At 37.9% G+C, this 21,600-nt stretch overlaps 1 protein-coding gene across 9 annotated transcripts in view; it reads right to left on the minus strand.

The window, feature by feature from the left end:
- The window catches only part of RBMS3 (RNA binding motif single stranded interacting protein 3), a 713,870-nt gene that overhangs the window by 9,423 nt on the left and 682,847 nt on the right, over nucleotides 1-21,600 (minus strand). For 5 of the 9 annotated variants that reach the window (XM_059390801.1, XM_059390800.1, XM_059390796.1 and 2 more), the window contains 2 exons: nucleotides 7,794-7,874; nucleotides 4,702-4,833 (listed from right to left, as the gene is read on the minus strand). In XM_059390801.1, coding sequence (XP_059246784.1) covers nucleotides 4,702-4,833; nucleotides 7,794-7,874 — 213 coding nt within the window. Of the gene's footprint in view, nucleotides 1-4,701; nucleotides 4,834-7,793; nucleotides 7,875-21,600 lie in introns of those variants that run through there. The other 4 variants (XM_059390794.1, XM_059390798.1, XM_059390793.1 and 1 more) reach the window with 1 other exon arrangement.

Below are 21,600 nucleotides of genomic sequence, written 5' to 3' on the forward strand. Positions count from 1 at the left end.
CTGGGACCCACCCCCCATTCCGACCCCAACTCCGGGGGAATGGTGGTAAATCCCCTCTCAGCACTAAACCCTAATTTACACTCTTGGGAGAACACTGATCTATCTCTTGCTCTAAAGAAGAGGAAAAGGAGGCTCCAGAGGAGTTAGTGACAACTAGTAGGTGGCAATTAGAATTTAACTGTGCTTGAAGACTCATATTTCCGAAGCCCTGGTCATTTTTAAGATTTTAAGGATTTCTTAAATAGCACACACACACACACACACAAAAAACCCCTGCTAACTGGGACAGAAACTGGAATTTCCACAGAACTTCCAAAACAAACCACAGGTATCACATCTGCCTTTGCAGATAAGAGCCCCTAAAGTCCCTTTTGCATGAGTAGCCTCTTTTAACAAGAAAGAAGAAGAAGAAGAAAAAAAAAAGCATGAATACAAAATGTGAAGAACTGTTTTTTAGTTTGGAAAGTGGAATTTGGAATAGTAAAATATCTGCTGCAAGAGATCCCAAATATAACCTTTCTATTCATATATGCACATCATTTCTACTTCTCAATCTTCGATCCCACAACCTTCTGTCTGGATGTCTGTAATTTTCTTCAAAATATCTTTAGTATAGACATTATAGTACTATATCTATGTGTGATGGGTTAAGCTACTTTTCCCAGGCACTCAGCTACCCTCATCCAAATTTCACACCCCACAGGGGGTCAGTTACCATTTAATGAGAAAGGCCAGAGGTTTGCACAAGTACTTTAGTATCTCAATTAGCATAATGAGCGTCAGAAATGGGTGGCCTAAAGAAAGTAGCGGCATGTTAATTAGCACAATGATGCTGGAAATTAGCTGCCATTTGTGAAATCTGGAGTATTCAAGATCACTTGGATAGGCTAAAATATTTTAGAGATCCTCTCCAGTGTAGGTGAAAGCTACAGTTAGAACCTACGGACAATCGTAGCCTTTAACTTTAGGGATACTGCTTCTAGCTTGATCTCAAGACAGTTTATTAATTTATTTGCCCATTTGGTCTCAAATTATTAATTTATTTGTGCCTGCTTTCTTATGAATGCTTCCCTGAAAATGGCTCTGTGGCAACTCTTGCATTCCCTCAAACTTTTTCCAGGCACAGTTATATAAGAAAAAGAGCCCAGGTGTCTACATAACCCACAGGCTTAGCTCAATCCCCAGTGTCTTCTTAAAGGGTTCCACAGAATTTCATGCTTTACCATGACACAGATCAGCTTCTCTTGGCTGAGATGGATAAAACCTTGGATAGACACACATTCATTTCTTCTTTTTAGAACATTTCAGAATAGATTGTTACCTATCCATTTATTTGACCTAGAATATTATTTTTGTTTTCATTCACTATGTTATTGTTGTCGTTTCAAATCAAAAAAGCTCCCGGCACTTAGGTAGCATGTCAGAGAGAGGAAGTTGGAGAATATGAACAGGACATGTTAACAAGTTTCTCCAGGTTTAAAGATACGCACATGAGGCCATGCAAGGGGTAGTCACAGGGCACAGGTTTGAAATGCCCCATGTTCCTGTATGCTTTCATCTCTGGCATGTCACCATGAACTTGCCCTGTCGAACACGCTGTAACATACATTTCTGCATAATTAAGTGCAAAGGAAAATTCCTCCAAATGAGGAAACCCTTCACCATAATGCATACTGCTGTGAAGATATGTGTGGAGGGCTTCTTTCTCTGATACCTATCCTCTGTGGAAAGGCCCACTTTATCAGCCATAGGAACCTGTAGTTCAAGGCACGTAACCATGTGACCATGGTGGGGAGTTAGTTTTAAAGTGTTTTAGCACTTAAAGCTTTCTGTCCAGACTCCTTGGACAGTTCAAGGAAAAAAGCTTCTTTGAATTGACTTATTATAAGGATAATTAAATCCCTTATCTTTCTCTGCAGATCAGGGCCTCCTTGGTTTTCATCTTATCTGCCCCCGGTTAGTAGCATCTCCAGGAGCTTGTTCAGAATTGTAATGCCCAGTTTCCACTTTCCTCTTCCTTTAGTCTACCCCTCCCCCACCTCTGCCGTCCCCTCTCCCTCGACCCTATCACCCTTGCCACCATCTTACTTCAGACCTTTGTTCCCCTCTTGTCTGAATCCTTGGGATGCTGGACTGTTCCCATTGCTTCCAAATCCATTGTTTACCTCAGCTGGGGGAGCATTTGTAGAACAAAGGAAATGCTGTCCAAACACCTCAGTATGACATCTGATATTACAATGTGGCTCCAATCTGTTTTTTTACACTGCTCTACTATTCTGAATCCCCTTCTCTGAAAATCACGCTGAGCTTTCTCTGACTTCGGCCAACCTGTTACTCCGCCTAGAACGCTCCTTGACTATGTGTAAGACTTAGTTCCAGTTGCCACAACTTCCACCAACGCTGACCCAGTTGAGAAAAATAAAATGCATTCTCCTATTACAACAGTATTCTTTAAAAGAGCCCTGTTCGTTTTCTTCCTTGCAGTAGACATATCATGTCTATGTGTATGTCTAAATCCCGTACTAGATTATAAACTCTGGAGGGCAGGGATCCTGTCTCCCAGTATAGAAACTGGCCTGATGCTGGAAACTCCAAGTGTGGAATGTTGGCATTCCTTCCCTTAAAGCCTTCCAGAGCTTTTGTGACTCTTTTCAAGTAAAACTGAGAATGATTCCTGTAGACAAAGCCAAATATCCAAGGACCAAAAGCTTTATAAAAACTGCCTGTTTGACTGTCTCCTACACCCCTCCCAACCCCTCCCCCTTCACCACACTCTAGCCACAGGTCCCTATTCTAGACCTTTGGACTTCCTGTTTTTTTCTGCCTAGAATGTTTTTTCTCCAAATCTCTCCAAGATTAGCTTGTAATTATCTTTCAGATCCAGCCTCTGTGAGAGGCCTTGCCTGATACTAAATCTTAGGTATTTATCCTGTCACTTTCTACCACAAGAATCTTTTTTAAATATTGGCTCAGCTTTACAATTCTGTGGGGTTTTATTATTTTTTATTATTTATTTATTTATGTATTTATTTTATTTATTTGTTTGCTGATTGGTCCACTGCCTATGAGTCTACTCCCAGCGGGAAGTAAGCTCCAAGAGAGTAGGAAAGGCACTTGCCTCCTTCATTGTTCTTTTCCTGGCCTCTGGAATTCTGCGGGCCACAGAGTATGGCTTTATCAATAACTGCTGACTGGGGAGGATGAAAGCATCTCCTTTATTTATCCAGGCATCGTTGAACTGTTAGCAAGAAGGGTGCAGATCACTTGTTTCCTCATTATGCTCTGAAACCGTGAAAGCCGGCGTCGCCTACTCACCAAGTGTCTCTGGCCAATATAGTAGCTTTCATTTCCCACCAGTGTCTCTCACCGTGCTTCCCCACAGCCAGTGTCTGCTCCCTTCTCACATGTGACCCTCTGAACGGACTGAAAAAATTCCAGTATGCCGGGAACACAGAGACTACCGTATTGTTCGGTATGTGCAAAAGGGATTCACGTAGGCGATAGGTGAATTGAAAATACAAACTAGAAACAAAACGATCCCCCAAAATGCTTGACTCTTATGGATATTTCCCGAAAGTGGTTATGTGAAAGTAATAATAATAGTAATAAAGGTTAAGTCACGTGGTCAGCACATTTAATTTGGAAGACTACCTTTAGAAGCTAAACTACTTATAGGAGACTCCATTACTCTGATTAATCTTTCCACAAACAAGTTTCTCAATATGTATCGAAGTTAAATAGGAATGATCAAGAAATGGGAGCAGCACTCTGCAGACGGGAGGATCTCTCGGGAATTCTCCAGTCACTGGGGCTTTGACTGCTACCTACAGATTAGAATACTTTGCACAAGACATCTGTATATAGATTGAATTTTTGTTAATTACTTTGGTTTCAAAACCTCCCAAATTTTAGTCTACATAATTACTCAACACAAAGCCAACTGTGCTTTATAAGTGACTTAAAGATTTGCAAGAGTAATTCTGATACATGATTATTGCTTTGTCATTTAATTCCTAAATAAGACTCCACATTGATTTAGATTTCACAGTACCCTTTTTCATGAACTACTTTACTGGATGTTCAAGGCAGCCCTGCAAAGGGAGTGTTACTGTCTTCATTTAAGAATGCATGCAGGCTCACTATCCATTTCAAGTGGGAATATTAGAGAATTTTTCCTAAAAATTTGTATGGAGGATTTTTTCTTTCTTTTTTTAAATGCCCCTTTCTGTATTTAAGGCTTCTGTGAACTGTATAAACTCTGGGCTTGACCATGTGATTCGCTTTGGCCTAGGGGGCAGTAGTAAATGCGTCCAAACGGATTGAGAAGTTCTTCATTTGCGCTTCCTCTCTTGCTGCTCTCTGAATTCTGGGACTTCCAGGTGAATAAGCTGATGGAGGATCAGAAACACATAATCCAATTGCTTCCATCATATTCAACCAACAGACGACCGACACCCAGAAGGAGAGCTATGAAAATGACCATCAGCTGTCCCCAGATGCTTGAGCAATTCTAGCCAAGACCAGAAGGTCAGTTCCATCTGAGGTCAGCTCAATTTGCTGATCCACATAATCATCAACAAAAATAAACGCTTGTCACTAAGTTTGAGATGGTCCATACTGCAGCAAAAGCTAACAGCTACACATGAGAGAATGATGGTGAGATGGTCGATCTTAAGGAGAAGAGCTCAGCGTAGCCCGAACTTACTTAGACTGTTGGTAAGAATATGCAGGTGCATGTTCGCTGGATGTGTCCACTGCTATCTGTTGCTGCTGACCACTGGTGTCCTGGGATGAAGGTGCCACTGTCTGGGGAGAGGTATCAGCAACAACACCCTAAGGAGGCAAATAAGAACACAAAAGCCTTACTGGCTTTAGCAAAGGGTCTTCTTCCAGATAGATGACAGGGAATACCTCTGTTCTGTTTGGCTTGAGTAGAGTTGCACTCAGTCAAATGAAGCTATAGGAAGTACCCAAGGGAAAACCACAGAGCGCATTTGGATAAAGGCTGAGGAATTCCCTTTAGTGTGTCACCAAGAGGACTTGCTCGCAGAAACCTCTACCACAGTTGAATGGTCAGAAAATCATTTTCACCAAACTTAGAACTCCTAAGCCATGGTTGCATATAGCCACACTAAATAATAATTTATTAATCAAAAGCTCATGCAGGATTCCTATAAAAACTTGTATATTCAAACATTTCCCTGGGGTAGTGTACCATGTCATGTCTCTGACATGGCAAAACAATGGCTCTGACCTAAATAGGAAAGGAAAGGAAAGGAAAGGAAAGGAAAGGAGAAACAAAGCAAGACAAGGCAAAACAAGACAAGGCAAGACAAGAATACATAAAAGCTTGGAATTCGTTTAAAAGAATACTGTTAGGTAGGTTTTCCATTCAGCAATTTGCTTTGTCTTGTTTTCTACAAAATGAACTAGAATTCATTTCGAGGTTTCAGAAAACAAACATCCTTAATCCCGATTTGCTACTTCCTGCACTCTCTCGTTTCTCACAGATGCCAACAAGGATGCCAACAAGGAGTTGATCATCATTAGGGAGAGATGCTTGCTTTGAGAAAGGCACACATGGTTTCATATGGCAGGTGGGAGGCTTAGAGAGGGCATCTCTCTAAATACATTCTCTTGATTTTATTCATAGTCTTGGACACCTTCAGTGATGTCAGCTTTCAAACCTTCTTGGTCAACTCTCTGTCCCTAACTAAACGTTCCTTAAATTGTTCCTTAGAATCCAAAAATTCTCTTTTTCCCCCTAATATACAATTGGTATTGTGCATTTTTCTGAATGTCCCACCAGCACTTATTTGTGTGGATATTGGTAAGTTTTCAATGAGTGTTTTATAGGAAAAATATATTGGTGCTTTTTCTATAATTCAAAGCAATTTATCAAAGTGTACCTCCATTTTTCTTCTTCTCCTTTTCTTTCTTTCTTTATTTCTTTTTTCTTTTTTCTTTTCTTTCTTCTTCTTTTTTTTTTTTTTTTTTTTTTTATTATGCCCAGCGTGGGACTAGAACTCATGACTCTGAGATCAAGAGTTGCATGTTCCACCTACTGAGCCAGTCAGGTGCCCTGACTTGAAAGATTTCTTTTTAACTATAGACATCTTTTTAAACTATATTTAGACTGTTTCTAATAAGTCACATTGTTAAATGTGTTTCATTATTTTATAGTCATTAGAACACTCAAATTCTGTAGATAAGCACATCCATATGTCAGTGTAGACAAAGAAAAATGCAAATATGTTGTAGAGATCTATGCTTAACATGCCTAGAATGTCTAGATTCTGATGATCTAGATGATTTTTGATGGTCAAATACATCATCAAACAACAAACAAAACCAAAGAAAGCCCACATGTATTTTAATCAGGTAGTCTTAAAATTCTGAAAATCCAATTAAAACTTGATCAGTACTGACTCATTCTTTGGGGCCCACAGGCCCAGAGCACATAAAAGATTTAAAACTGGACCTCTTTGGTTTCCTAAATTACATGATGATGTCCTCTTAAACTTCTGTGTTTCCCAAACCTTGGTACTGGCCAACATTTGTCATACACCAAAACAAACATTGTGTAAGATCGAATTTATTCTGTGGAGATTTCCCCAATCTCTATAGTTGTAGAGACTGAGCAAGTCATGGTAGACCTCCCTGTGGAGTGATGACAGCACTCAAGTTGCTGGCCAACTCATGGAGTAGGAATAGCATGGCTTACAGAGGCATCCCTGCTGATGGGAAGAAATGCACTGTGATCATAACAGCAAATGTCATCAGGAGAAGGGGAAGTGTGGGAAGAGACCATAATGACTAGGACTACACAGAAATACACATGTCTAAGTGTTTCACCACTATCTACATAGCTCTATGCTCCTTTCTTTCCTATGTAGCTTGCTGGCTCTGTCCGGTAAAATAATTTTTACTGGAGATGGATTCAGCCCAATAAAAAGAGAGAAGGAAAGGGACAAAGCTTCCATTAAAGATAAGATGATTTCATCATTGAGGTAACCACAGCAAAGAGGGTGCAACTTTTTTTTTTTTTTAAATTTATAGGAAGCCACAAACTTGCCAAGTTTCATTCACTAAAGCAGTGGTTATTAATCCTTGATACATATTAAAATCACCTAGGTTTTTTTGTTTGTTTTGTTTGTTTCTTTTTCACCTGAGATGTTTTAAAAATCCTGATGTCCGGTCAATACCCCAGACAAATAAATCGGAATCTGGGGAGAGGACCCAGGCATAAATATTTTTTAAAGCTCTCTAAATAATTGCAGAAAATAATATACAGAGATGTTTGAGAACCAGTGCACTAATGTGAAGATAGATTCCCAAGGTATCTTGTTAAAATGCAAATTGTGATTCAGTAGGTCTGGGTAGTGTCTCAGACTTTGCATTTCTAACAAGCTTCCCACTGATGATGATGATGACCCTGGTCCAGGGAAACTCTTTAGTAACAAGGCACTAGCAAACTCATTCAAGTAGTTGCAAACTCTTTTTTCTCCCCTACTTATGAGTTATTTGTAGTTAACATTTGATGGGGTAGTGATTTGGTCTCCGATCTTTATAAAAACAATACTCTCCTCTTACCTTTATAGCATATTGATTTATTTCATGTGCAATGCACAACATAGGCATGTTGGTGTACTTTCATACAGTGAACTTGAAACGTCAAATTTTAGAGCAACCCCAAGACCACAAATAAGGATAGTCTGGTTATGGGGGACCACGGTGCATGAGGCTGAGATCTGTCATCCCTACCTCTTTCTATAAGACAGAGACCGACTTACTTCAATAGAAACAGCTGTCGGAGGCACAGGCGTGTACTGGGGAATGTAGGTCCCTTGCATAGGAGCGGCAGCAGTCATATACTAGAGAGAATCAAAGAAAAATGCAGGTGAACTTGAGATTGCAACTGGCGAGAAAAGTAGATATCATATGAAACTGTTTTAGATGTGTAGCCCACAGCCAGTGCATTATCACTCTTCATTTTGATCAACGACGAGGCAGTTCCTATTCAGTAGAGAATGACTTGTGCTTACTGATTCAGCATGAACAGCAGCCCACCTCCATGGTATCCCCCTTCCCTCGCTTTGTCTTTGTAACCATTCTATCTTAGTTCCCAACATGGCAGTTTCACGTCTGAAACATACATTCTATAAGGACAGGGATGATATGTTTTGTTTTGTTTTTTTTTTTAATTCTCATTTTATTGCTAGCACGTATCACATAGTAGGCTCTCAATGAATCATTTGTTGAATGAATGAATCATCAGATTGTTAGCATTCATTTTTTTTTCTAACTTAAAAGAGAAATAGAGGAATAATGCAAGAGATATGCATATAGCAATATTCAGAATTGGCACATGTTCTCATTTTGTCATTTTCCTATTACTTTTTTAAGTGCAAAAGAAATAGTATTACAGATAATAACAATAATGACAAAGTCTCCTTTGAGCCCTCCCCCCTTCCATATTCACGTCACTGGCAGTATTTTCTTTTCAACTCCTTTAGTTCTCCAAATGTTCTTCATCTGGATGGACAATGAAACAGTCAAACCATTTTTCACTAAGTTGCAGTCTTCAGTCAACCATGTGTTGGAAATAAGCTGCATTTTTCCACTGTAGAAAGGGAGCCCCAGGAAAATTACTTGCTCACCCACAAAACCCAAATTCCATATTCCCATGTCTAATGCATATCTCCCCTGCAAATTCAACATTCTACTCTTTAAGAATAGAATTTTCTATATGGAATCAGCTGTATTCCTGAGCTTCTGAACTTGACTAACATCATGAAAACGTCAGAACCAGCATCATCGACTGAAGACAAGTTCTCTCCATTCACGAATGTTGAAGACCTGATTTTGACAGAAAACTGCAAGCCTCTGCTAATTTATTCTTCTAAATTTTCTGAGTTCAAATATAAATGCCACGCATCAATATGCAAAACCTAAATTACTATGTCTTGTGTATCTTTGTACTTTCAGTGTGCAGGTGACGTAATGGTTCTCAATTAAGGGGAATACCTGAATGGAGATGAGCTCCTCAGTTGGTGGTGGTGGTGTTCAGTATTCATGGAGAATGATAGCAATTAAGCACTTTTGGGATAAATGTATCTCCATCCTAAACCAAAAACTGTCTTACTGTATCTACTTGCTAAAAATAGAGGCAGGCTTAATGAAACAACCCTAAATCAAACAAACCTAACTGTTGTCTATAATCCACATATAGGAACTAATAAGTGGGTGCCATGAATGACAACTCAGCTCACTTCCTATCTATATAAAAACAACCTTGTCACGTGGATGGAGAGCAACTATTTGAATGGCCTGGAGATGTTTACATCAGTTTATACTAAAAAATCACCAGAGATTTCTATGCCCTAGCCCCTGTGCTCTAACAGCAGTCATCAATTTTCTATTGAAATTGTCCAGACTGGCAGAGGCCAAACTTTTCATGTCTCTGTATCTTCTAAAACACCATGCCATGCCTGATACTCAGTAAATAATTGTTCAATGGCTGAAGAGAAAGTTACAAGAAGAAAGCCTTCCATTTCCAGTTACAAATCTTGCATGCCCTTAGCTGTTAATAATTCTGAGCTCACTGCAGATATTAATTTTACCACCCCCATAGCTTGTTTGCATAACCCTTAAATATATACTCTGCCAACTCTTCTCATTATTGACCTTTTGTCTTTAAGCAGACATAGGTACTCAGTTATCTGATTACTATCAGTTTTTCCAAATAAGTACAAAACACAGAGCCATCTTTTGGGAAAGAGTATTCCACATCTAGAGCTCAACGGTAGCTGTCTGCCTTGCTAACAAAACCACACTATTTCGGGGATAATAGTCCATTGGCCATTTCAGATAAGCAGTTCTCTTATATTATACAGGTTATTAAAAATCCTTTAACTGAGCATTCTTTATAATATATTATTTTTGAATGGTAGCTCAGCTGGGAAAGGAGCTGTGTTCTAGTGCATTATGGCAAATGCAGCAGAATGTATCTTCTTTTGTGATATTGATATACAATAAAAACTGAGAAATCAAGTTTTACAGTAGCTTATTTAAAGATGATTAAACCAGACTAACTTACTTCCTTCTTCCTTTCCTTCTTTCCTTTCTTCCTTCCTTCTTTCATTCCTTCCTTCCTTTTGGTAGAATCTACTAATTTTGCTCAGAACTATATGCTAGGGGTGGGAGAGTGAGAAGATGTGGTGTTTGGGTAACGGACATTGAGGAGGGAATGTGCTGTGGTGAGCACTGGATGTCGTGTAAGACTATGAATCACAGAGCTGTGATTCATAATAATATGTTATATGTTAATTAAAAAGAAAGAACTAGTGCTCTAAGGAACATAAGTTGGAAAATGCTTCTCTAATTGAATCTCAAAAGTCTTAGTAGATTTGTAACAAGGGAGAATATATTTTTGCCAACCATGAATTTATGTAAGCCCAGAGCTGATTCTATTGGGGCTCATGTTCTACCTTCTCGTCATGGTTTTCCAAGATTTATAATATACAAGTAAAAGAATACCTCATTGATTTGGGTATTTTCTATTCCCAAGTTAGTAATTCCAAACTTTGCAACTGGGTCTAATAAGTGAGCGTGTATCCTTTGCATGAGAATATGATACCACTGGCACTTACCTATAGGACACTACTTTGATTTGTCCCAGCTCCTCTGTCTGCATTCCTCAGGAGCCATTTCTGTGAGCTATGAGTAGGGGCTGGCCTGCGTCATGCAGAGGAACACTCATTCTAGTTCACTAGTTCACCAACCTCACTGTTAGACCACCCTTGCCAAACTAGACTGCTCAGGCAGTGTAGTTAATGAAAAGCATTTTATGTGCTTCTTAGCTAAGCTTCTTCAAATAACTTTGAGTTAATTCAAAATCTCATCTGTATTTTGTCCAGTAGACCAGAATCAGTATTCTTCACAAGTCCCATGACATTCAGGGAAACTGTCAACATGGCCCAAACTGAACTGCTTCTGGCACAAATCCATACTCCTCTTTAGAACAAAGCTGTGAGCTAGGAAGGGTGGCTCACCCATTTTGCAGACTGAGATAAGATCCCATGTAATAGGAATGAACTTCAGTTCTTCTGACCCATGACTGAGGACACTTTTCGGTCTACTCCTTTATCTTTGAAATTAAGTAAATAAGGTCTGAGGACGTTCTTTTTGATTGTTCCCATCTAATATAGATGTCAAGTTGATTTGTTATTGTTGTCAATGGGCTGGAAAAACTGGAGATCCAATTAAGAAACATGGAATGATATGCCTTTGGTTAATATTTTTATTGTCATTTCATTTCGATAGATTTTCTATTTACTTTGTGCTCACAATACCTAAATTTCTTCCAGGAGGACTACCCTATATGAGTCACTTACTTTACAAAGTAACTTACTCTTCAACTATTCCTCTGAACGGAACCAAGAGAGATGTTATTGTATAAATGACATCAGCTTAGTTCAGTGTGTTGTATCTTTTAATGAAAAAAAACCTTTTTTTTCTCCCCTGCCTTACAGAAAAGACAATAGACAGAGCTTGAGAACATTGAAAATTAAGAATAGGCTTATTTTAAACAAGTCAATACTGTGGAGCTTTCTGCCCTGTAAGACTATTATTTCAGGATAAACTTTTGCAATAAAACTCTGCAGGAGTAGACATATATATTGTAGGGTGAAGCCTCAAGAAGTGACAGCTTTGTAAAATTCAGAGCAAATGCTTACAGGAAATGGCTCCAGCTATGTGTAAGATCAACTCCCAGCTTTAGGTAATTGGTGACAAATAACTCTGAACTTTCTTGGCAAGCACAGTTTGATTTCCTTAAGAGCACAGATAAACTACAGTCAGACTTAATAATCCAGGCTGCACAAACATTGTTTAGATCTGGATGCCTCAGAGACTCCTTTTATTTTATCCACCTAACAAATGACAAAAGACTAAGAGAATGCCTTGCAATATAAGAAATCTTTCCTTTTGTTTTGGTAAATTCCTATAGATTACTTATTAAAACCATACCAAGAACGGATATATATCCTTTAAGCTAATTTGTTTTATTGATATGTCTCAAAGGCTAGAAAATATCTGCCACCATTCTTTCATGAATACAAATTATTTTGCATTTTTTTTGATTCCATGGCTGATGAGAACCACATTGCAATGAGATGAAATGAATAAAAGAAGTATGTCCATATGATATTTCCTTGTTGGTAGCAACCCAAGGTTTAGGCATGAGTAGAGAAATTTTATGGTTTTGGTAAACAGCTTGATTATTTTTACATATTCTAAAAGCACTGGACTTCCACATGTAAGTTTGAAGGAGACCCGAATAGCCATTTTCAAACCCACAGAATAAATTCCAGACTCCATCACTTGTTCCAAGAAGTCTAGACGCTGCATCACCAAGATAGTTACACAGAGAGGGAAAAAAAATGGTGAAATTGGAGAGGAATTGTGTTTTTGCCTATTTAAGTCAGGACAAACTGTTTCTGTTACTGTGGAATCATTGATTATTTCCGAGGAAACAAAACTCCACATTTTTATTTTGGATTTACTTTCTCTTCCCCCACCAAAGCAAAACAAATATGTTTTATATATTTCCTGTGAAGAAGTTTTCATTTAATAATTTGTAGAGCAAGGAATTTCCTCCACTTGAATTTTTGAAATTTCTTCAAATAATTTATCAAATGAGCTCATTTGGAGTGTCACTGAACTGCTTAGCTTTTAAATTGGTGCTTCTAGTCCTTGCTATAAAATTCTTCAAGCTGCTTAAGAAATTCCAGAAAGAGGACTTGTCTAGGTACTATCAAACCTGGAAAGTCAGCATAGTTGGCAAAAATATATTCTTGCTTGTTACAAATCAACTAAGACTTTTGAGAAAGCCTATAAGGATATAGGAGAGTTGCAAAAAGGTACCTCAGAAAGGAAGTTGAACAGAAGAAACCAGGATCATGGAAGATGATACCAACAGAATGCAGTGTGAATTACTTTCAAGGTCATCCACTGTAAAGATTCTTCTAAAAAGGAAGCTTAAGGGTAGAAGGAACAGGTTGGGTTGGGTGAGCGGCTGAGGGAGAGGCATGGTGTTACCTCAGGTAGAGGTACTTTGTCGTGTTTGGTTGGAAAAATTGTCATCTCAGAGCTGGGGAGCAATATCTGGACCCAGGATGGCAAGCTGGTGACATTTCACATGCTTGCTTTGACTAAGCAGTAATAGCTGCCTGGAGAAATTCTAAGGTCTCTAAGTCTCCTTGCCACTCAACGAATGATAGACCATGCACTGAGGAGGAAAGCTGGAGAGATTCTCCTTGAAAGGAAAGAGTGTCCATTAGGCCCTGATATTGGCCCTCATGGCACATTCTTCCTATATTTCTACATCTGCCAATAAAACGTTGGAGAATGAAGTGGATCCTCATCCAGAATAATAGCAATGAATGTTTTCATGATGTTTTGTGCTAGTATTAATTTATAAAGTAGGTACTAACAGAAATAACAAAGTAGCTAGCTGTGGAAAATGAAATAATTATCCCTGAAGAGTGGGTGGCGGTGAACACAGATAGCAGCACATACTTCACTTACTAGGAGTGAAAACACTCATGGAGGAAAGATGGCCGATGGATGGCTTCATAAAAATGGAAGCCCAGAATTCTTAGGAGTATGTAATTTATATTATTCACCCAATTCCCTAGGATAGTACTAAACATAATCCCCAGAGAGGTGTGCATTAAATTATTAAACCAAAAATACACATTGTCAATGTCGTATTCTGTGGTGGTGCCATTTTTTGGCAACACATAGCAAAAAGAGTAACAAGGAAGAGTCTTGGAAGTAGTTCTCAGCTTGGAAATTTATGAAATCTCACCCCCTGAGCAACAGGGAGAAGTAGTCATTCCCATATAATCACAGGTTGGGTTAAGGAGGCCTTCAATTTTGTGGAGATAGAAATGTTCATGAATATATTGGAAAAATCCAAAGTCTGACAGGTTCGAGCTTTTGTGGTAGTAATAAAAATAAGATACAATATTATAGAAATGTAGCTGATTGAGAAACGTGTCTAAAATTTGAACTTCAAACAACCCTATATAGGCATCACAAATTCCCTCCACTCTCTCAATTAAAAAAAAATTTGCTTTATTTGTTGATTGAATGACTGATGGATTTAAAAAACAATTATTAGAATTAATAAGGGAGTTCAGCAAGGCTGCTGGATATAAGGTAATAAAAAAAAACCTATTTCTATATATCAGCAGCAGATAATTAAAAATTAAATTTAAAAATGTTACTATATTGATAGCGTCAAGAAAATCAAATACCTAGAAATAAGTTTGAGAAAAGTCATGAAAACTTCTATGCTGAAAATTAGAAAACAGATGACAGGAATTAAATAAGACCTAAATAAATGAGGGGATATACCATATGCATGGATTAGAAGATTCAATACTGTTAAAACGTTAATTCTTCTGAAAACAATCGAAAAATTTAACGTAATTCCAGTTGAAATCCAAGCACATTTCCTGGTAGAAGCAACAAACTCACTTTAAAACTTATATGGAGAGACAAAAGACACAGAATACCCAAGAAAATTTGGGGGGGAAAAAAGTTGAAGGATGCATACTACTAGATATCAAGATTTACTAAAAAGTCTGGCAATTAAGATATTATGGTATTGTTGCAAGGAGAGAAAGGCTGTCACCATAATTCAATGTAGGCAAGAATGATCTTTTTAATAAATGATACTGAATTGACTGCATATCTCTCTACAGGAAAAATGACCCCTGATCCTTACCATATACTATATATAATATTAATTTGAGATAGATTATAGGTTAAGCATGAAAGGTATTTTAATATAGTTTTCTAAAGAAAATAAGTGAAAGCCTTCTTGAAATTGAGAAAAACAAAAATTTCTTAAACATGACTAAAAAAGAGCTAATAATTAAAGAAAATATTGATAGTTGGGCATCATTAAAAATAAGAACTGCTAATTACCAGAAAACAAAGAAAAGATATTTACAGTATGTGTATCTGAGAAAGCTTATACATAGAATGAATATTTTAAAAAAAATTTAAAAAAGAAAGATCCACAATCAGCAGGAAGACTAAACACCAAATTTTTAAAAATGAGTTTGGATGAACAATTAATACACACATGAATCTCCAGGGAATTATGGTGAGCAAGAAACAAGAATTCTAAAAGACCATGTAGTGTGATTCCATGTATATAACATTTTTTATATGATAAAATTTTAGAAATGGAGAACAAATTAATGGTTGCCAAAGATTAGACACAGGGGTAGGGGACCAATAGGGAGGCATGTAGAGGTATAAAAGTGCAACAGAAGGATTCTTACAATACTGAAACTGTTTAATATCTTAACTGTGGTGGTAGCTAAAAAAGTTACATAGGTAAAAACTGTATAGCAAATACACACACATAAATGAGTGTAAGTAAAACTGGGGGCATCTAAATGAAATTTGTGGACTGTATCAATGTCAGTATCCTGCTTGGTATAATACCCTGTAGTTTTGTAAAAGATTATGATTGGGGGAAATTGAGGCAATTGTACAAGGGATCTCTCTATATATGATTTCTTAGAACTGCATATGAATCTATAAAATCTCAATAAAAATTTCAATTAACAAACAAAACAACAAAAATCATGTATATATAATCATTCAGACACTTCAGGAAAAGAGAATATTTAAATTCCAAATGGTCAGTATGCATATGAATCCATAACCTCAGTCACTAGTCATCAAGAAAGTACAAATTAAAAATATTACGATATAACACTATACTCCAACCAGTGGGGCAAAAATGAAAAAGACTGACAACACTAAGTGTTGGAGAGAATTGGATAACTGGAACAGTCATACACTGTTAGCAGGAGTATAGATCGGTACATCCACTCTGTAAAACTGTCTGGTAGAATATTTACAGAATCCATGAACGAGCAATACCACTCCTAGGTATGTGCACAATAGAAATTCTTTCAAATGTACACCAAGAGATATGTGTCAGATATTTAGAGTGGCATTATTTATAATGGCTCCAAGCTAGAAATAACCTAAACATCCCTCAGCAGTAGAATTAATAATTTGTAATATATTTATGTTATATGATATAAACAATGAAAAAAAAGAATCCTTGCTCTACAAATATGGATGAATTTCTTAGATACAATGTTGATTTTTTTAAAAGGCCAACATAAAAATGCTTTAAACTGTGTGGTTCTATTTACAATTTATAATTCTTCAAAAACAATCAAAAGAGGATTCTGTAATAATAGGACATTTTATATCAAGATCTAGGTGGTAGATACACAAGTATCCACCACTTCACATTTTCTAAAACTTATTGAGCTGCAAACTTATGAATTGTGTATTCTTCTGTACATATTTAATGTTCTATAAAGGAGTTAACAGTAAAGGAGTTCTCTGTAAACAGAAAAAAGGAAAGGCTGACCTTAGGGGACAGCAGGGCCAACTTATCCATTTAAACAGGGTAGATTGAGTGAGTTCAGAACAAGCTTGGAAGATTTGTAAGATACCTAAGTTCTTTTGTCATTGTTGCTATTTCTTAAGGCAAGATGTGAGGTGCAAGTGAGAGGTGGTAGGTTTGGGAGAAGGTTATGACATGGTTGTCTTGGAGAGTGGGAGTGAATGGACCAGGGATATGCAGTAAGATTTCTGGGCGGTGCTGAGGGCCCATGTAAGTTGTGTGCTCATAAAATTACTGTGAAACTCAGCAGCATTGGTGGCATGCTTTACTCTTGCCACATTCAGCTGTTCAAAAGAATGGAGCAGACCGAGAATTGGACGCAAGCAGGATCAAAGTTTCACCAGGAGGAGAAGTGAGCAGGGAAGGTAAGAACACACGAAAGGAAGTGATTGCTGTGTACTTCTCTAAGATCTAAACTAGGCATGGATGTGAGCAAATGAAGGAGAAAATGGATACTGATAAAGTGGCAGGCAATAAGCAGGTAGGCAGGGTTAATGGTGTCAAAGAATGATTGTAATAAGGGTTGTTAAAGTATTTGTAGAAGGAAGGAGGTGCTGGTCAGAGAATGGCCATTTTGAAACTGAGTTATTTTCAAAATTGAGTTTTAGAGTTGGTGCAGTGAATGCTAATAACACATTCTAGGATAGGGTAGAAAAAAGATCAGCAGAAGGGAGGAACTCGGAAAATGAGAGCCCAAAGTGCTCTATTATGAAATTCCAGGGATAGATATATATTCTTAATTCACTTATTAGCAACATACAATACAACTATACTGAACCCCTTTTATGTACTAGGTTTTAAGTGAGCATATATGATAGTGTTGAAACATAGATTGGGCAAGGATGTGACAGAACCTAGGAGAAACAGAGTTTGCTACTAAGCCACTGGGTGTTCTGGAAGTTTATTCTTACTTTCTTATGTTAGGTATATGAACCTATTTAATTTTAGGTATTGTTCACTACTGCCAAACTTACATTCACTGAAGTACCTGGGAATAGAAAGGGCAAATAAAATCTTTACGAGTTGAACTTCTGTACCGTTACTATTTTTCTTCTGTTAGACTTTCCGTTTTGCAGTTGAATTTCCGGTTTTTGCTTTCCTTGTTGATTAACATTCTCTACTGATCTTGCAAATTAGTATGATTTATTGATGGTAAAGAATTAAAAGTCTCTGTGAAGTCATGGCCTTTTCAAATGAGAGTGTCTACTGAGGTCAAATCATTTATTTAAATCAATCTCTAAATTTGAAAGTATCAAGACGAAATCACTTAACAATGATCTGACTGATCTATCATCTAGACGATTCTTTCATAAACTTAAAGGAACACACAACCCAACAACTAATGTCCTCAGCTTCTTCAGACTCATTTAATCTTTTCTCAAGGAAACCGGGTTTTAAATTTTTAAAATACTTATTTATTTATTTATTAAATTTTGGAAATGAAAGAACTGAAGGACTTTGTCAAAAAGATAGATAACTGAACTAAGAAGTCCTCAGTGGAAACTCTGTTGTTTTCTGTTTAAGTCTGTAACTAAAGCATTAATTTGAGCTAAGTAAAGACACTTTAGTTGAAGGAAGGGAACTGATCCAGGGTGCCACACACCCTGTAAATTCCATTTGCACGCAAAACATTTCCTTTCAACCATCTCAGGCCCACACATTGTGAATGCCAGTCATCCTAGTAGACTGCAATAGACACAACAAGAGGAAATGTTGAGGGTACCCCACAATATCCTTTGAAAGAATCCAGTCTCTACAAGAGTCAACAAACATGTTCTATTTTGATAGGTTTGTTTTTTTTTTGTTGTTTTTTTTTTTTTTTTTTTTTTGATAGGTTTGTTTTTCAGCGAAGAGAGCTTCAGAGAAGAAGCTTGACCTATTCGACTTGTTAGAATATTCATATTAAAGATTGATGCATATGGATGGGGAGCAAATGAAGGAAAACAGGGAGGAAGTGGAAAGAAAGGAAAAGATGGATCAACACTCTAAATAAGGAGGAAAGAAGGGAAATCAACAAGGAACTGGAATTAAAGCTACTTGAGAAAAATACATCTAGGGACTGTTCATATTTAGGAAAAAACCCCAAAGATTTACATGACAATGATCTACCTCTATAAGCATATTTAACTTTGGTAATACAAAAACATAATGGGGGAGTTTCTGTCCAGCTATAGATGTTTTCTTTTCCTTCCTTCCTTCCTTACTATTTTTTTTTTAAGATTTTATTTATTTATTTGACAGAGAGAGACAAAGAGAGAGGGCAAACACAAGCAGGGGGAGTGGGAGAGGGAGAAGCAGGCTGCCCAGGAGCAGGGAGCCCAATGCCGGGCTCAATCCCAAGACCCTGGGATCATGACCTGAACCGAAGGTGGACACTTAACAACTGAGCCACCTAAGTGCCCTTACATATGTTTTCTTTCCTCCAAGGATACGAAGCATTCAAAGCAAAGAGCCATGTGCAAAAAGATAGAAGGATTGGAGGGATATAGACCTTCTGGTGCCAGAGTCCAGATTCTACTCCTTGCCACAAGAATTGGAGAACAGTTTGTTTGATGACACCTGTCAAGCAGTGGAGAGATGAAAAATGTTATCTTGTAGTAAATTTCAACCTACTTGCACTGAGTTCATAGAATCATTGTGACCTCTAACATTTCACTTATCCTTGGCTTTACCCAAATCTGCCTGCTCACAGTGATGAGTCCTACTTTCATAGCTTCCTTCCTCTGTGCCTTTTGTTTACTACCGTGTTCTAGTCTCCTTCTATTCCACTCATGACACCTATCCTAATCCTGTTTCTCAAACTGAATCCAGATGCTAAATTCCTATATGAAGCCTCTTTCCATCCCTAATTTGGAAGTGATCATTCTCTCCTTTGATGTCTGAGTGCTCTTTGTCTGTACTTCTACTACAGATCTTTGCCCTCAAACCCTGAAAACTCCTAGAGGCACTATGTCTGATTCATCATGGTTGACACCTAATATGCAATTATCGAATGAATAAATGAATGACTGTAAAAATGGATGAATAATTCAGCACTCTGGGTAAAAACCTCAAGCTGTAAAACCCACAGGAACTATATGGTTGTTCAGGGAAGAGCACAGAAATCCTAATCTTTTGTTTTTATCTTGATGCCTGTGATGCTTGCTTTATGTGTCCACTTGACTGGGCTAAAGGATGCCTGGATAGCTGGGAAAGCTGTAATTCTGAGAGTGTCTATGAAGACTTTCCCCAGAGAAAACCTTAACATTTGAATTGGTAGTCCAAGTAAGGAAGATCACCTTCACCAATGTAGGTGGGCATCAATTAATTCCCTAAGGGCTTGAATAGATTAAAAAAAAAAAAAAAGTAGAGGAAGGGCAAATGTTCTCATACTTTTCTTGAGTTGGGACATCCATTCTTCTGCCCTCAGATACGGGAGCTCTTGCTTCTATGGCTTTTCAACTCAGGGACTTATACCAGTGGTCTCCTGGTTCTCAGGTGTCAGACTGGAGTTTACGCCATTCGCTCCCTCATTCAGATTTGGACTGAATTATACCCGTTTTCCTGGTTTTTCAGCTTCAGATCACAACTGTGGGACTTCTTGGCCTCTAAAGGCATGTAAGCCAATTCCTATGATGAGTTACCCTTTATTTATTTATTTCTCTATGTATCCTATCCATCTATTTATCATCTATCTGCCTATCTATCTATCTACCTACCTATTTATCTCTTACTAGTTCTGTTTCTGTACAGAACCCTAATACAATGCCTATGCCATAAATGAATTAGTAGACAAAAATGTGCTTATAGTGTGTCTTCAAGTTTGGCATTTCTTTGGAATCACATTATAGCATGAAAGAAAGCTAAGGAAAATTATTATAAAGGGTAGAGGTGAGACTTCCCTAAGACACACCAAAATTCCTTACTAGAAAATATACGATATTGGTGGAGACTCTTGATTCGGGCCTTCATATACTGGAAACCCCAAATTGTAAGAAAAGGCCAGATTCACTCAGGAATCCAAACTGCAAGGATGGCTTCAAGCCTGTGTGAAAACATCTCTACCTGCATTAAGTGAGAATTTGGCATATGAATAAAAAAACATTCAATTTTCCAGGGAGAACACTAGAAACTCAGGGGGAGTAAGGTCAGCATGCTTGCAAACAGAATGGCAGATGAGTGAAATCTTTTCATTGGAATAAGTTGAAAGGTAAATATTTGGAATTGTTTCATTGGAGCATTAGGGAGAGAGAGATGACCCAGGATAAAGGGAAAAGATTTCAAGTCCCATCATTATTATTAATGGTGGTAGTGAGGGTGCTGGCAAGAGAACAGGTGAAGCGATACACAATGTTTCTTGTCTGGACAGGGAAAGAAACGGAATAGGGAAAGTTGATGGATGCAGCAGAAGAGGAGAGATGTGTAAAAATGAAATGCTGATAAGCAAGTATGAAGGTTTTAAGATTTCAGAGGGGTAGCCAGTATGGTCAGGTCCATAATGTGACCTCTGATTGGAGGGCTGGAGTTGCAGAAGGTGAAGGTCATTGGATAAACAAGGAGGTGAAGGGATGTTGACACTATGGTAATAATGAGGCAGGAGTTGGAGGGAAGAGGAGGCTAGTGACAAAAGGTCATGCTGAATGTGGTGGTTGGCAAGGAGATCAATGAATGATAGCAAAAAGAAGAAGAAAAACATAATATCCTGGGGTAGTGTCATTAAAAGAAGGAATTTGCACACCCTGTACAAGAGAAAATAGTGATGTAAAAGAGTGCTGACCCCTCCTTTCGCTCCATTGGTCACAGGAGAAAATGAAGTCTGCATCCAGGAGGGTGACTGAGGAAGAATACATTTTCAAGACAACAGATTTTTGGTGAGACATGAAGAAGAAATAATTTTTTGTGAGGAGCATGAGGATGTAGAGGAATTTATCTTTATGTTTTACAAGGTGTTTTCAGAAAGACACAGAGGAAAGGATAGCATAGGAGGTTAGCGGTAAAGGGGTGATCCATTGGGCAAGCAGTATGGACTATCTTGACGATCAAGGCCATATGAAGGCAGAAGCCTCAGCTGACTGAATTAGGATGGTGATTCCAGAGACCAGAGAGAG

The sequence above is a fragment of the Mustela nigripes genome, chromosome 2, assembly GCF_022355385.1.
Source record: "Mustela nigripes isolate SB6536 chromosome 2, MUSNIG.SB6536, whole genome shotgun sequence".
Classification (NCBI taxonomy): Eukaryota; Metazoa; Chordata; class Mammalia; order Carnivora; family Mustelidae; genus Mustela; species Mustela nigripes.